Below are 16,157 nucleotides of genomic sequence, written 5' to 3'. Positions count from 1 at the left end.
CAGGGCGCCCCCCCTGCGCGCTGCACCCATCTGTGCCCGCTAGTGTGTGTATTGTGTGTATGGGAGCAATGGCGCGCAGTGTTACAAATGCGCACTTATCTCAGTGAAGATCTGAAGTCTTCTGCCGCCTTGAAGTCTTCTTTTCTTCTTATACTCACCCGGCTTCTATCTTCCGGCACTGCAAGGAGGACGGCGGCGCGGCTCCGGGACGAACAGCGAGGGGAGACCTGCGTTCCGACTCCCTCTGGAGCTAATGGCGTCCAGTAGCCTAAGAAGCAGAGCCTATCACTTAAGTAGGTCTGCTTCTCTCTCCTCAGTCCCACGATGCAGGGAGCCTGTTACCAGCAGTGCTCCCTGAAAATAAAAAAGCTAACAAAATTCTTTATCAGAGAAACTCAGGAGAGCTCCCCTGTAGTGCACCCAATCTCCTCTGGGCACAGGATCGAACTGAGGTCTGGAGGAGAGGCATAGAGGGAGGAGCCAGTGCACACCCATTCTAAAGTTCTTTATAGTGCCCATGTCTCCTGCGGAGTCCGTCTATACCCCATGGTCCTTACGGAGTCCCCAGCATCCTCTAGGACGTAAGAGAAATCCCCAGTAATAGGTTCCAATTCCTCCCATCGCTCCAGTATTTCCTTATCTGAATCAGATAGCAATGCAGGCAACCTACGTTTTTGTGGACCTGAACTAGGGAGGGGGGCTGGTCAGCCCTTGCAGCCAGATCTGCAACAGCTTGCTGCAATTGTGTTTTCTGAGCATTAGCAGTGAGCTGAGTTGACATATCAGACATCATAGTTTTAATGGCACCTAGCCAGGAAGGCTCTTGACTCTCGCCCCCAGTCCCCTCACTGAGCTGAGAGGACTGACTACATTGTTCACAGGATAATGAACCATCCGTAACAGGAGAGAAGCTGGTGTGACAGACACTGCATAATTGGTGTTTTACCTTGATCACGGTAACATCACTTACATATACATACACACAGACAAGTAAATGATAGCAAGCCTGCCCTTACTGTATGCGAGAGGGAGACAGAGAGCGAGAGATAGAGAGACCAGCACACCCCAAGCTAAATAGCCCCACTGAGGCTTTAAGCTGATATATCACAGTATAACACTGGTATTCTGTCCTGTTTCAGGACACAGATTGTGTACAATAGCGACTCTCCCCCATTGTTACACCCTGTACCAGTTTTCCAGCGTTTCCTGAGTGTCTGGAGGGGCTGTGTGTGCCTCCTGCTGCACCCTTAAACAGAGGAAGGCGCCAAAATGCCGCTGGTCCTACTCTGAGGAAGCTCCGCCCCCTGTAATGGCGCCGGAGCTACAGTGTTTTTTATACTGCCAATGTCTCCCAAACTGCTTAAAAACACACAAGTGTTAGTTTAAGCCATCGCTAGCCAGTCTACACAGGGGGCTATAGCATGTCACCCCGAGGAGGGTCCCGTATGCCTCCCCTGAGTGTCAGCCGCACCATGAACTGGGGGACCCCCCCAGCTGGGCCCCCGGTTTGTACTCATCACTGATGTCACCTTCAGGCTATTGTTAGGGGTGTGCGGCGTGCTGCGATTGTGACCGCCAAGGCGCAGTGCCCCACTGTATAACAACCTCTCAGGACGGTGGTCCTGCAGGGGGGCAGCGGCTCTGACGCCTCGCAAGACCAGTGACAGTCCCGTCCCCCCTAACTCCCACAGTGCAGGTATGCTGTTTCCCAAACAGCATACCGAAAATAATAAAAGTTTTTAAAAAAAAACTGAAGAAAACTCTCTGGAGCTTCAGAGATGTGCATCCTCTCCTGAGGGCATTTTTTTCTAAAACTATAACTACCTGTGGGAGGGGGCATAGAGGGGAGGAGCCAGCACACCCAGCTAAAGAAATTTAAAGTGCACCGGCTCCTTTGGACCCCTCTATACCCATCATACTAAGGGGGTCATTCAGAGTTGTTCGTTCGCTGCCGTTTTTAGCAGAATTGCGCTCAGGCTAAAAACCGCCAGTTCTGCGCATGCGTATGGGGCGCACGCGCAAGTACTTTGACACAAAACTATGCAATTTTACACAGGGCTGAGCGACGCTTTTCAGTCACTCTGCTGATCAGTGAGTGATTGACAGGAAGTGGGTGTTTCTGGGTGGTAACTGAGCGTTTTCCGGGAGTGTGCTAAAAAACGCAGGCGTGCCAGCCAAAAACGCAGGAGTGGCTGGCCGACCGCAGGGCGTGTTTGTGACGTCAAACCAGGAACCAAACAGTCTGCAGTGATCGCAATCTAGGAGTAGGTCTGGAGCTACTCAGAAACTGCAGGGAAATATTTAATAGCAGAACTGCTAACCTTTCGTTAGCAATTCTGCTAAGCTAAGATACACTCCCAGAGGGCAGCGGCCTAGCGTGTGCATTGCTGCTAAAAGCAGCTAGCGAGCGAACAACACGGAATGAGGGCCCAAGTCTCCCCAATATCCCTTATGGATGCTAGAGAAAATCTTTTTGACACTTGGTATTTTTTGTCTAGATTTTTGCAGGATAACTTAAATAGGTCATCTAACTCTGTATAATCAGGGAAAGTGACATTAGGCTTGTTCTGTGTAAAGAAAAACGACTGCTGTGACGCAGCGTCCTCTAGAGGGAGTTTTAACACGTCCCATATAGCAGAATGAGGAGCTCAATAACCTGAGCAGAAGTGGAATCCCCACTAACGGGATCCAAGTCCTCCCCGTCCTCCTGTATATCCTCATCTGAATCAGAGAGTAAGGCAGGTAACCCATGTTTTTGTGGTCCTGAGTTACAGAGGGGGGGGGCTGTGTAACATCTACCCTGGCAGCTAGGTCTGCAAAAGCCTGCTGTAGTGGCTGAGTTTTTTGACCATTAGCAGTGAGTTGTGATGACATATCAGACATCATAGTTTCAATGGCACCCAGCCAGGAAGGCTCTTGTACCCTCCCCCCCAAGCCCTCTCACTGAGCTGTGAAGATTGTCTGCATTGTTCACAGGATACAGAATCAGATTTCGAGGGAGAGAACCTGGTGTGACACACACTGCATAATTTGTGTTTACCCATGTTCACAGTAAACCAGTTACATACACATACACACAGACCAGTAATAAATTAGCAAGCCTGCCCTTACTGTATGTGAGAGGGAGACAGAGAGAAAGAGATCAGCACACCCCAAGCTACACAGCCCCAGTGAGGCTGTGAGCTGTTATATTACAGTGAAACTCCTACGATTACTGTCCTTTATAGGACACAGATCGTGTACAATAGCGGCTCTCCCCCTTTGCTACACCCTGTACCAGTTTTCCAGCGTTTCCCGAGTGTCTGGCGGAGCTGTGTGTGCTTGCTGCTGCAGCTGTAAGCAGAGGAAGGCGCCAAAATTCCGCTGGTCCCGCTCTGAGGTAGCTCTGCCCACTCAATGTCGCAGGAGCTACAGTGTTTTTTATACTGGCAATGTCTCCCAAATAGCTTAAAAACATCACACTAGTGTTAGTTTAAGACACCGCTAGCCAGTGAACACAGGGGGCTATAGCGGGTCCCGTATGCCTCCCCTGCGTGTCAGCCGCACCTTGAACCGGGAGACCCCCCTAGCGGGGCCCCTGGTTTGTACTCACCACTGTCGTCATCTTCAGGCTATTGTTAGGGGTGTGCGGTGTGCTGCGATTGTGATCGCCAAGGTGCAGTGCCCCGCTGTACAACAACCTCTCAGGACGGTGGTCCTGCAGCGGGGAAGCGGCTCTGACACCTCGCAAGGCTGGTGACCATCCCCCTACCTAACTCCCACGGTGCAGGTATGCTGTTGCCCAAACAGCAAACCGAAAATAATAAGATTTTACTCACCGGTAAATCTATTTCTCGTAGTCCGTAGTGGATGCTGGGACTCCGTAAGGACCATGGGGAATAGCGGCTCCGCAGGAGACTGGGCACATCTAAAGAAAGCTTTAGGACTACCTGGTGTGCACTGGCTCCTCCCACTATGACCCTCCTCCAGACCTCAGTTAGGATACTGTGCCCGGAAGAGCTGACACAATAAGGAAGGATTTTGAATCCCGGGTAAGAGTCATACCAGCCACACCAATCACACCGTATAACTCGTGATACTATACCCAGTTAACAGTATGAAATATAACTGAGCCTCTCAACAGATAGCTCAACAATAACCCCTTAGTTAGGCAATAACTATAAACAAGTATTGCAGACAATCAGCACTTGGGATGGGCGCCCAGCATCCACTACGGACTACGAGAAATAGATTTACCGGTGAGTAAAATCTTATTTTCTCTGACGTCCTAAGTGGATGCTGGGACTCCGTAAGGACCATGGGGATTATACCAAAGCTCCCAAACGGGCGGGAGAGTGCGGATGACTCTGCAGCACCGAATGAGCAAACTCTAGGTCCTCCTCAGCCAGGGTATCAAACTTGTAGACTCTTGCAAAAATGTTTGAACCCGACCAAGTAACAGCTCGGCAAATTTGTAAAGCCGAGACCCCTCGGGCAGCCGCCCAAGAAGAGCCCACTTTCCTCGTGGAATGGGCTTGTACAGATTTAGGGTGCGGCAGTTCAGCCGCAGAATGTGCACGTTGAATCGTGCTACAGATCCAGGGAGCAATAGTCTGCTTAGAAGCAGGAGCACCCAGCTTGTTGGGTGCATACAGGATAAATAGCGAGTCAGTTTTCCTGACTCCAGCCGTCCTGGAAACATATACTTTTCAGGGCCCTGACTACGTCCAGTAACTTGGAATCCTCCAAGTCCCAAGTAGCCGCAGGCACCACAATAGGTTGGTTCACATGAAAAACTGATACCACCTTAGGAAGGAATTGGGAACAAGTCCTCAATTCCGCCTTATCCATATAAAAAATCTTTTGCATGACAAAGCCGCCAATTCTGATACACGCCTGGCCGACGCCAAGGCCAACAGCATGACCACTTTCCACGTGAGGTATTGTAGCTCCACGGATTTAAGTGGCTCAACCCAATGCGACTTCAGGAAATCCAACACCACGTTGAGATCCCACGGTGCCACTGGAGGCACAAACGGGGGCTGACTATGCAGCACTCCCTTAACAAAAGTCTGTACTTCAGGCAGTGAAGCCAGTTCTATTTTGGAAGACAATCGATAGAGCCGAAATCTGGACCTTAATGGAACCCAATTTTAGGCCCATAGTCATCCTGACTGTAGGAAGTGCAGAAATCGACCTAGCTGAAATTCCTCCTTTGGGGCCTTCCTGGCCTCACAGCACGCAACATAGTTCCGCCATATGCGGTGATAATGGTTTGCGTTCACTTCTTTCCTAGCTTTAATTAGCGTAGGGATAACTTCCTCCGGAATGCCCTTTTCCTTCAGGATCCGGCGTTCAACCGCCATGCCGTCAAACGCAGCCGCGGTACGTCTTGGAACAGACAGGCCCCCTGCTGCAGCAGGTCCTGTCTGAGCGGCAGAGGCCATGGGTCCTCTTAGATAATTTCTTGGAGTTCTGGGTACCAAGCTCTTCTTGGCCAATCCGGAACAATGAGTATAGTTCTTACTCCTCTCCTTCTTATTATTCTTATTACCCTGGGTAAGAGAGGCAGAGAAGGGAACACATACACCGACTGGTACACCCACGGTGTTACCAGAGCGTCCACAGCTATCGCCTGAGGGTCCCTTGACCTGGCGCAATACCTGTCCACCTGCGGCCTTTCCCAACGGTGTACAATCATTTTGAAGACTTCTGGATGAAGTCCCCACTCTCCCGGGTGGAGGTCGTGTCTGCTGAGAAAGTCTGCTTCCCAGTTGTCCACTCCGCGAATGAACACTGCTGACAGTGCTAACACATGATTTTCCGCTCATCGGAGAATCCTTGTGGCTTCTGCCATCGCCATCCTGCTTCTTGTGCCGCCCTGTCGGTTTACATGAGCGACCGCCGAGATGTTGTCTGACTAGATCAGCACCGGCCGGTGTTGAAGCAGGGGTCTAGCCTGACTTAGGGCATTGTAAATGGCCCATAGTTCCAGAATATTTATGTGTAGGGAAGTCTCCTGACTTTTCATAGTCCTTGGAAGTTTCTTCCCTGTGTGACTGCCCCCCAGCCTCGAAGGCTGGCATCCGTGGTCACCAGGACCCAGTCCTGTATGCCGAATCTGCGGCCCCCTAGAAGATGAGCACTCTGCAGCCACCACAACAGCGACACCCTGGCCCTTGGAGACAGGGTTATCCGCCGATGCATCTGAAGATGCGACCCGGACCACTTGTCCAACAGATCCCACTGGAAGATCCTTGCATGGGACCTGGCGAATGGAATTGCTTCGTAAGAAGCTACCATCTTTCCCAGGGCTCGCGTGCATTGATGCACCGACACCTGTATTTGTATTAGGAGGTCTCTGTCTAGAGACGACAACTCCTAGGACTTCTCCTCCGGGAGAAACCCTTTTTATCCTGTTCTGTGTCCAGAACCATACCCAGGAACAGTAGACGCGTCGTAGGAACCAGCTGTGACTTTGGAATATTCAGAATCCAGCCGTGCTGTTGTAGCACTTCCCGAGATAGTGCTACTCCGACGAACAACTGCTCCCTGGACCTCGCCTTTATAAGGAGATCGTCCAAGCACGGGATAATTATTTCGGCCATTACCTTGGTAAATACCCTCGGTGCCGGGGACAGACCAACGGCAACGTCTGGAATTGGTAATGACCATCCTTTACCACAATTTTGAGGTACTCCTGGTTAAGAGGGTAAATAGGGACATGCAGGTAAGCATCCTTGATGTCCAGTGATACCATGAAATTCTCCAGGCTTGCAATAATCGCCCTGAGCGATTCCATTTTGAACTTGAACCTTCGTATATAAGTGTTCAAGGATTTCAATTTTAGAATGGGTCTCACCGAACCGTCTGGTTTCGGTACCCCAACATTTTGGAATAGTAACCCCGGCCTTGTTGAAGGAGGGGTACCTTGATTTCACCTGCTGGAAGTACAGCTTGTGAATTGCCGCCAGTACTACCTCCCTTTCTCCGAGGGCATCCGGCAAGGCTGATGTGAGGTAACGGCGAGGGGGAGTCGCCTCGAACTCAAGCCTGTTTCCCTGTGATACTACTTGCAGAACCTAGGGATCCACCTGTGGGCAAGCCCACTGGTCCCTGAAGTTCCCGAGACGCGCCCCCACCGCACCTGTCTCCACCTGTGGAGCCCCAGCGTCATGCGGTGGACTCAGAGGAAGCGGGGGAAGATTTTTGATCCTGGGAACTGGCTGTCTGGTGCAGCTTTTTCTTTCTTCCCTTGTCTCTGTGCAGAAAGGAAGCGCCTTTGACCCGCTTGCTTTTCTGAAGCCGAAAGGACTGTACCTGAAAATACGGTGCTTTCTTAGGCTGTGAGGAAACCTGAGGTAAAAAAATTTCTTCCCAGCTGTTGCTGTGGATACGAGGTCCCAGAGACCATCCCCAAACAATTCCTCACCCTTATAAGGCAGAATCTCCATGTGCCTTTTAAAGGCAGCATCACCTGTCCACTGCCGGGTCTCTAATACCCTCCTGGCAGAATGGACATTGCATTAATTCTGGATGCCAGCCGGCAAATATCCCTCTGTGCATCCTTTATATATAAGACGACGTCTTTTATATGCTCTATGTTAGCAAAATATTATCCCTGTCTAGGGTATTAATATTATCTGACAGAGTATCAGACCACGCTGCAGCAGCACTATTTATGCTGAGGCAAATGCAGGTCTCAGTATAGTACCTGAGTGTGTATATACAGACTTCAGGATAGTCTCCTGCTTTTTATCAGCAGGCTCCTTCAAAGTGGCCGTATCCCAAGACGGCAGTGCCACCTTTTTTGACAAACGTGTGAGCGCCTTATCCACCCTAGGGGATATCTCCCAACGTGACCTATCCTCTGGCGGGAAAGGGTACGCCAGCAGTAACTTTTTAGAAATTACCAGTTTCTTATCGGGGGAACCCACGCTCTTTACACACTTCATTCACTCATCTGATGGGGGAACAAAACACTGGCTGCTTTTTCTCCCCAAACATAAAACCCCTTTTATGTGGTACTTGGGTTCATGTCAGAAATGTGTAACACACTTTTCATTGCCGAGATCATGCAACGGATGTTCCTAGTGGATTGTGTATATATCTCAACCTCGTCGACACTGGAGTCAGACTCCGTGCCGACATCTGTGTCTGCCATCTGAGGTAACGGGCGTTTTTTGAGCCCCTGATGGCCTTTGAGACGCCTGGGCAGGCGCGGGCTGAGAAGCCGGCTGTCCCACAGCTGTTACGTCATCCAGCCTTTTATGTAAGGAGTTGACATTGTCGGTTAATACCTTCCACCTATCAATCCACTCTGGTGTCGGCCCCACAGGGGGCGACATCCCATTTATCGGCCTCTGCTCCGCCTCCACGTAACCTTCCTCATCCAACATGTCGACACAGCCGTACCGACACACCGCACACACACAGGGAATGCTCTGACTGAGGACAGGACCCCACAAAGTCCTTTGGGGAGACAGAGAGAGAGTATGCCAGCACACACCAGAGCGCTATATAATGCAGGGATTAACACTATAACTGAGTGATTTTTCCCCCAATAGCTGCTTGCATACATATATTGCGCCTAAATTTAGTGCCCCCCCTCTCTTTTTAACCCTTTGAGCCTGAAAACTACAGGGGAGAGCCTGGGGAGCTGTCTTCCAGCTGCACTGTGAAGAAAAAATGGCGCCAGTGTGCTGAGGGAGATAGCCCCGCCCCTCTTTCGGCTGACTTTTCTCCCGCTTTTTTCATGGATTCTGGCAGGGGTAATTTATCACATATATAGCCCTGGGACTATATATTGTGATGATTTGCCAGCCAAGGTGTATTATATTGCCCTCAGGGCGCCCTTCCCCCAGCGCCCTGCACCCATCAGTGACCGGAGTGTGAGGTGTGCATGAGGAGCAATGGCGCACAGCTGCAGTGCTGTGCGCTACCTTGTTGAAGACAGAAGTCTTCTGCCGCCGATTTTCCGGAACACTTCTTGCTTCTGGCTCTGTAAGGGGGCCGGCGGCGCGGCTCCGGGACCGAACATCGAGGTCGGGTCCTGTGGTCGATCCCTCTGGAGCTAATGGTGTCCAGTAGCCTAAGAAGCCCAAGCTACCACCAGTTAGGTAGGTTCGCTTCTTCTCCCCTTAGTCCCTCGCTGCAGTGAGTCTGTTGCCAGCAGATCTCACTGTAAAATAAAAAACCTAAAATATACTTTCTTTCTAGGAGCTCAGGAGAGCCCCTAGTGTGCATCCAGCTCAGCCCGGCACAAGATTCTAACTGAGGTCTGGAGGAGGGTCATAGTGGGAGGAGCCAGTGCACACCAGGTAGTCCTAAAGCTTTCTTTAGTTGTGCCCAGTCTCCTGCGGAGCCGCTATTCCCCATGGTCCTTACGGAGTCCCAGCATCCACTTAGGACGTCAGAGAAAATAAAGATTTAAAATAAACTGAAGAAAACTCTCAGGAGCTAGCAGAGTGTGCATCCTCTCCTGAGGGCACTCTTTTATAAACTGCCTGTGGGAGGGGTCATAGAGGGGAGGAGCCAGCACACCCAGTTGAAGAAATTTAAAGTGCACTGGCTCCTTTGGACCCCGTCTATACCCCATCGTACTACGTCTCCCCAATATCCCTTATGGATGCTAGAGAAAAGTAGTGAACTCTGGACCCCATTATGCTGCTTGACTCCTGCCCTGACCTCTTACAAAGTACTGAAGAACCATAAGGAGATACACAAGTATGTATGTATATGTAAGTTTATGAAGCAGCTCACTTACTTTCTTAATCTCTGTGCAGCATTTCTTGTGTTCCTCTTCTAAGAGCTTCTGAGCTTCCACCTTGCTCTTCATTTCCTTGGTGAGCTGCTGACACTGGTGTGTTACTAAAGAAACCTGGTCTTCCAAACGGGTCACTTCGTCCTGTAGCCTCTGCTCGTTCAAACGGCTGATTGACAGCCGAGAGCTCATCACTCCAACCTCTTCCCGTTCATCTGATAGCCTGGACTCTATTAACCTTTCTTCTAATGACCTGCACTCCAGACAGTATAGACAAATATGATGCTGTTTCCTCTGTATCTGACACAGGCTTAAACCTGAACTTCTACATGATAAGTTACGGCAGATAAAATAGTAGCTAACAAACAGTTATACGCCCCACATACCTCGCTGATCGCAGGGGAACTTGACAAAATATATTGCAGTGTTTAATAAGCAGAAATATGCTTACTTGACGATTACACTCAATTTGAGGTTCACAGTCTCTTTAAATACCCTCTTCAAATGTGCAAAGTGTAAACCATAAAAATGTCACATCATAGTCCAACTTTGGAACCATTTATTTACAGGTTTATGTATTTTACCTACAATACTGCTCATTTTATGCTCTGAATTAGTTAATAGAACAAGGAAATATCAGCTCTGTCTGTATAACATCTCTCCTGTGTGTTAGGTTTATTTATACAGTGGTGGAAATGCTCCTAGGAATGTGATTATTCTGCAGAAGTGCAGCAGACAGGTGAATATTGCACCACTTATAGCATAGAGACGAAGATAGGGCTTCTAGCACTTCTAACCACAGAGGGACGAAAAGACTGTGGTTCTACTCGCAAAATAGGGAACACCTCCTTAATTTTAGCCCCATATGCAAAGTCAAATACTGGGGGGCTTCACTTTAGTGCAAATCTAAGAGCCCAGTCAGGACTGTACCAGTGTGATCACTTGTGCCCCACTAGAATAACGGCCTCAAAGACACAAAAGTGGACAAATGAAGTCAGTAAAGGGTAAGATTTTTATTTTCTTCTCTTAAAATGTGATTTTAGTTTGGGTCTCTGTGACAGAGTCAAACTTATCACTTGTCAATATATATTTAATGCCTTGACCATGGCTAAAGTTGCCATTGTCCGCACTTGGATGGCTTCTAGAGGCCCTACTGTTGCTGAACAGTGCTGACTAATGAATTAAGTGGTAGGGCATGAACAATTTCTATACACATAATTGTATATAAAACTATGAATGTATTTGGGGTTCCTGGACTGCTAGCTATTGTGCTGCTTGGGGAAGGAGGGGTCCCTAGCCAGGCGGCATGACAATGAGTTTGGTGGATGGTTATCCTCAATATTTCAAGCTTGCATTGGTGGGGCCCTCTAATATGTCTGCGCTCATCCCTTATTTGAACATTTCATCTCGATTACAATTGTATATATTGTATATTTTTCTTTGTTATGGCATTGGCTTTATTTTGTCTTTTTACATTTTTGGTATTGTATGGGCTTGGCGGATGGTGGGAGGATTTATTTTTTATGGTAATTTATTCTTGCAGAATCATCAAAAATAAACTAGATTTAAAAACAAAAAAAAGTTTTTGCACATTTGCGAACAAACCCTATGCACCTGCGACGGCTGAAGAACACCATACTCCGGAACATATTCAGGTGGATATTAACAGATAGTGGATAGCAGTAATACACATTAACATGCTGCCTCCCTATTTAGGAATCACCTGATGCTGTTCTCCTTGTCTCTCAGCATATGATTTACCCTGCACATCTCTCTGTGTAGCTCTTCTTTCTGTGCTTTAGAGCCTTGGAGGAAGTCCGTGTGAGCTTGTATGGTTGCCCGCAGCTCAGCTTTCTCCTCCTGGAGAACCTACAGTAGTCACAGAGGAAAATCAGGTCTCCTGGAAGTTGTCTAATGATGCAAGTAATATAGCTAATCATATCCCGCTATTTTCAGACTCAAATACGTAATTTCCTAATTGAGCATTTTATACACTTACTATGTTCACCAACATACTAATTGTCAAAGTCAGAAAAATATCTCTATACACACTGCCATATTTGCACCTCATACACGTCCGCGCTGCGCATGCGTGCGCTCTCCCGTGCGTGCGCATACTCACAGTCGCGGGCACCCGCAGGCGCACGGTATGCGTATTTACGGTAGAGTTTATGTGATCGTAGCGTGCGACTCAATCGTTACATATTTTAACTATATAATGTATTTTGTAGATCATGGTCCCTTTGATAGATTCTGAAAGTTTAGTTAATATAGCATGTTCCTGGACAGAGGGATCCCTCTTTGTATTGTACGAAGGGTCTAACAGGAGTCATACAGTGGTGTTTAGTACCCATCGGAAGAGTATTTAATTAGCAATATTCCGGTGTTGGTTTGGAGCGGATTAATCGCTCGTGCGAATAGTTATGGACATAAGAAGTTTATGTCCATTTACTATTATTTGCTCTTACTTAGCCATGCGGCGGGAAAACCCAGTATCCCACCCACCTGAGCTGTTGGAAATCGTCACAGCCCACCTGTATGAATCAACCTATGACCTTTTGTTATAGTGCGAAGCCGAATTCCTGTGTCCAATGAACAATGAGATTGTAGGGACCATTGAATTGTATTGTGTGTGGGGCATAAATAGACAAGCCGATCACATCCAGCTCACTCTTCAACGGTTATCATTGCTGAAAATCGGGAGCTGGATGTCCAGAGGCGCATGCGATCGTTCCCCTTGTGCGTAAGTGTTTCTCCGCAACCATATTGTTCTTACTGTTATTGTGGGCCATTTCTCTCTCTCTCTCTTCTCCTCTTTCTCTCTTATTTTCCCTTAAAACATAATTGTATTGTATTGTATTTCCTGTGTAGTTATCTGGTTAGGTAGTCTATGTTATTTTGTAGTGTATGACTTGTATTGTGTTAATTCTTTTGCAAGTATATCATTCATAATATATATATATTAGGCGTTGGACCCTAAGCCCAGGTATCTGTGTATTTCTTATAGTGTTTAGTATTCTCAGAGCGTCGGTGACGCTCGAACAGCATTTGAGTTAATAAGGTTACACTAGGTTGCATCTACACCCTATTTCTACACTAAGGTTTTACTGCATAATATACTGTTTATGGTTTAGATATAAAGGTTTAACATTGTGAGCGTCAGCGCCGCTAGTGATCTCCTCGTGGTCCCGAGCGTCCGCTACGCTATAGCGAATCATTACGTTAGACGGCAGCCAATAGCGTGCCTGCCTGTGATCTCTTGGCTGTGAGCGAACGTGACGCTTGAGCGTCTCGACTACGGCTAAGCGATTGCTACGCAACGAGCGTACCCTTACGGTACTCCATACGTGAATAGCGTACAGTGTTCTTAGACCTCATAAAGGGTTTTATATAAGATAAATATTTAGCTTTATCAATTGGCGGCTCACCCGTCCTTCACATATCTGCACTAGGTAATTTCAGCAGACATTATCCAGCAGCAAAGGGCGGGAGGTCATATTCCTCGTAGTGCTGTTTGGATAAGCGTCTGCTTCGCTTAGTAAAGGGTGCTGAAGGAATCCGGGACCGGAGGTAAGAACAAAACGATAGTATCTTTTTAAAACTGTTTATTTCTGTCTTGCGTACACACGCACGCATATCTGCATTTCTTTTCATTCGTGTATTTTCATATATCACTCTCCTGTTTGCCATTGTATAATTGATAAACGTACTAAGAGAGATTTGCCGCTATTTCATAGTTAAAGAGTAAAGGTAATACAGTTAAGGTATAGAAATACACACAGCTCTACCTAAAGGTAAAAGGAGAGATTGGTGTGGTGTGCGGTAGATGATCGAGGATCATCTACATTGATAAACGTGTTAGTTGTGTTACGGTGGACATTGGTTTTGTGTACACGTGTCTCTAACAAAGGGCTGAGACTCGCGTACGCAAAGGCCGACGCACGCAGCGTAAATTACGCAACGGAGCGTCTGGGTACGCCCACGTAACTCAAGTCACACGATAGTGTTGATTTTTAAGTAACGCAACAGGCGATAAATAGCGCAACAAGCGATAAATAGCGCAACAGGCGATAAGTAGCGCAAATCTATTTTAAATTCGAAATTTAAATTAATAGATCCTTCTCCTAATTTGTAACACATCTGGTCTAAAGAGAAATTTCTGCGCAGAAATAGAAATAGAAACAAAAGTGTATATGTGGTGAGTGTTTGTTTTTACAATTTTGAGGATTGAACCAAAAGAAATCATCGAGTTCTCGTGAAGGTACATACGTGTAAGTGACATGCACGGTGGCTAGGGAGGCATCCTTGGTTAAACATAAAATTTGAGCATTAGAGTGTAGCAGACCAGGAGGTCATACTGTAGCAGACCAGGAGGTCATAACAGACCAGGAGGTCTAGGTACAGCAGACAAGGAAGTCCGCTATAGAGTCCACAGGCACAACACCAAAAAAAAGGGTTGGTGCAACACCCATATAGGCCATACAAGCTCTTGCTGAAGGAATTCGCAGCCGCAATTTTCGATTCCGCTGGTCGCTCCGTACATAAGATTAGTTGCTTATGTGCTGAACGATTGTACCGCACGTAATTGTGTGCATTAGTAAACCTGACCGGTACTATTTGTGTACGAAGGTCATAAACGCTATTTGTACATTCTAACGTGATTTGTGTAATTTTTTATTTTTTCAAAAAGGGAAGTTCGCTGGTCACTCAGGAACTATCTGACAACCACACCTTTACTGGAAAGGGTTAATGCTCTGCGGATCACACTCACATGTTCCAGTAAACAAAGGTTAATAGGGGCCCTGGGTCGAGTACGCCAGCACTATATCAGTGTGATCAGGTCGTATTGGTCGGCGTTGGCGAGTGAGTGAGGTGCTCGGTAAACTTCACCGCCAACCTATCGTGAATATCTTGGTTTTTTGTAAGGTTCCGTAACACCTGCAAATTATGGGGGACAGTTGTTCAGGAAGGGGGCGATCAACCTCGGTTCGGGTTGATTCTATAAACCGACCAGTCGGGTCGGCAAGGTACGTAATGTGTGAAAAGTACGGAAGTCACACAGAAGCTTTATGTGATGAATGGGAGAGAATGACAGTACATGACGGGGAGAAATTCCCAAGAGTAGGTAGCTTCAGCACAGAAGTGTTAACGAATTTAAGGAGAAGGATATGTCTCATTAAATCAGCAAAGAGACGAATCAAGCATTATGATTATTTGCAGTTGTGGCAACAGGAGGGTGACATACAGAGAGGATTGGCTCAGGCGGCGGGATCTGGCTCGATCAGGAAACTGATAGCCACGGCCCCACCGCCACCATACATATCAGGAGAGAAATTGGTTGCGGAGAATGACGCACTAAGGTGTAACAAACAAACACTTAGCAACTGTGTAAATGTTAAAGATAATGTTAACCAATTAACCAATGCAAGTATTAACCCGTGCAAGTTGTACCCTGTTTTGAACTTTCCCCAGGAGTGTGATCAAGAGGACGAATCGGCAACAATATCAGCGCTCTCTCTAGCAGCCACCATATCAGAAACAACAGTAGGCACGGCCCAACCCATAAGATTAGTAACAAAGCCCCCTAGCGGAGGGACAGGTGAGGTCGTATCAACGGGTAAGTACGGCACCATACACTATGCTGAAACTATTTCACCACAAACTGCAGAATCTACACAGAATGATGTTGTTAGAATTAATCCTGTTAAGGTAATAGTAGTGCCAAATGGGAAAACGGACACTTCAGGAGTCACTCCTGTTAGGAATATCGCCATGTATAGCCCGTTTACCCGAATGGAATTAAGGACCATAGTGTCTGAATTCCCTGACCCTAGAAAAGATTTAGTTGCTAGCCAAAAATACATCAGAGACCTAGGAAACACTTTAGAGCCCAATAATAAAGATTGGCAAGTACTGTTAAGAGCTTGTTTACCCTCCAATGTCGACGCAACTCAATTTTTAGCTGACTGTGGATTAGATCAGGATGTACCTCTTACAGATGTGTACAACAAAGATAATGTAAAAAGAATAAGTTTACAGTTAAAGGAGTATTTCCCAGCGGTAGTTAAATGGAACAAGATATTCTCCATTAAACAAAAGGAGTCAGAAACAGCTGCAGAGTATTTTCACAGAGCATTATCAGAGATGGCAAAATACACAGGCATAGAGGACATTAAAACAAACATAAACCATCGAGAAGTAGCAGTATCGGTACTGATGGATGGTTTAAAAGAGTCATTAAAGACTAGGGTACAGACCACACAACCATGTTGGCGAGGTCTGTCTGTGGCTACTTTGAGAGAGGCTGCTATTGATCACGACCGGAATATCACCAGACACAGGGAGTCACAAGGTGATAAGTTAATGTCAGTAAGTATACAGGCCCTGACCACAAAACAGCCTGTGTTAATATCAC

At 47.3% G+C, this 16,157-nt stretch overlaps 1 protein-coding gene across 2 annotated transcripts in view; it reads right to left on the bottom strand.

Moving 5' to 3' along the window:
* CEP63 (centrosomal protein 63) overlaps positions 1 to 16,157 on the bottom strand; it is a 117,769-nt gene that overhangs the window by 49,642 nt on the left and 51,970 nt on the right. For both annotated transcript variants that reach the window (XM_063915558.1, XM_063915559.1), the window contains 2 exons: positions 11,466 to 11,611; positions 9,746 to 9,995 (listed from right to left, as the gene is read on the bottom strand). In XM_063915558.1, coding sequence (XP_063771628.1) covers positions 9,746 to 9,995; positions 11,466 to 11,611 — 396 coding nt within the window. The remainder of the gene's footprint in view (positions 1 to 9,745; positions 9,996 to 11,465; positions 11,612 to 16,157) is intronic.

The sequence above is a fragment of the Pseudophryne corroboree genome, chromosome 4, assembly GCF_028390025.1.
Source record: "Pseudophryne corroboree isolate aPseCor3 chromosome 4, aPseCor3.hap2, whole genome shotgun sequence".
NCBI lineage: Eukaryota > Metazoa > Chordata > Amphibia > Anura > Myobatrachidae > Pseudophryne > Pseudophryne corroboree.
This window is presented reverse-complemented; position numbering and strand designations above follow the sequence as displayed.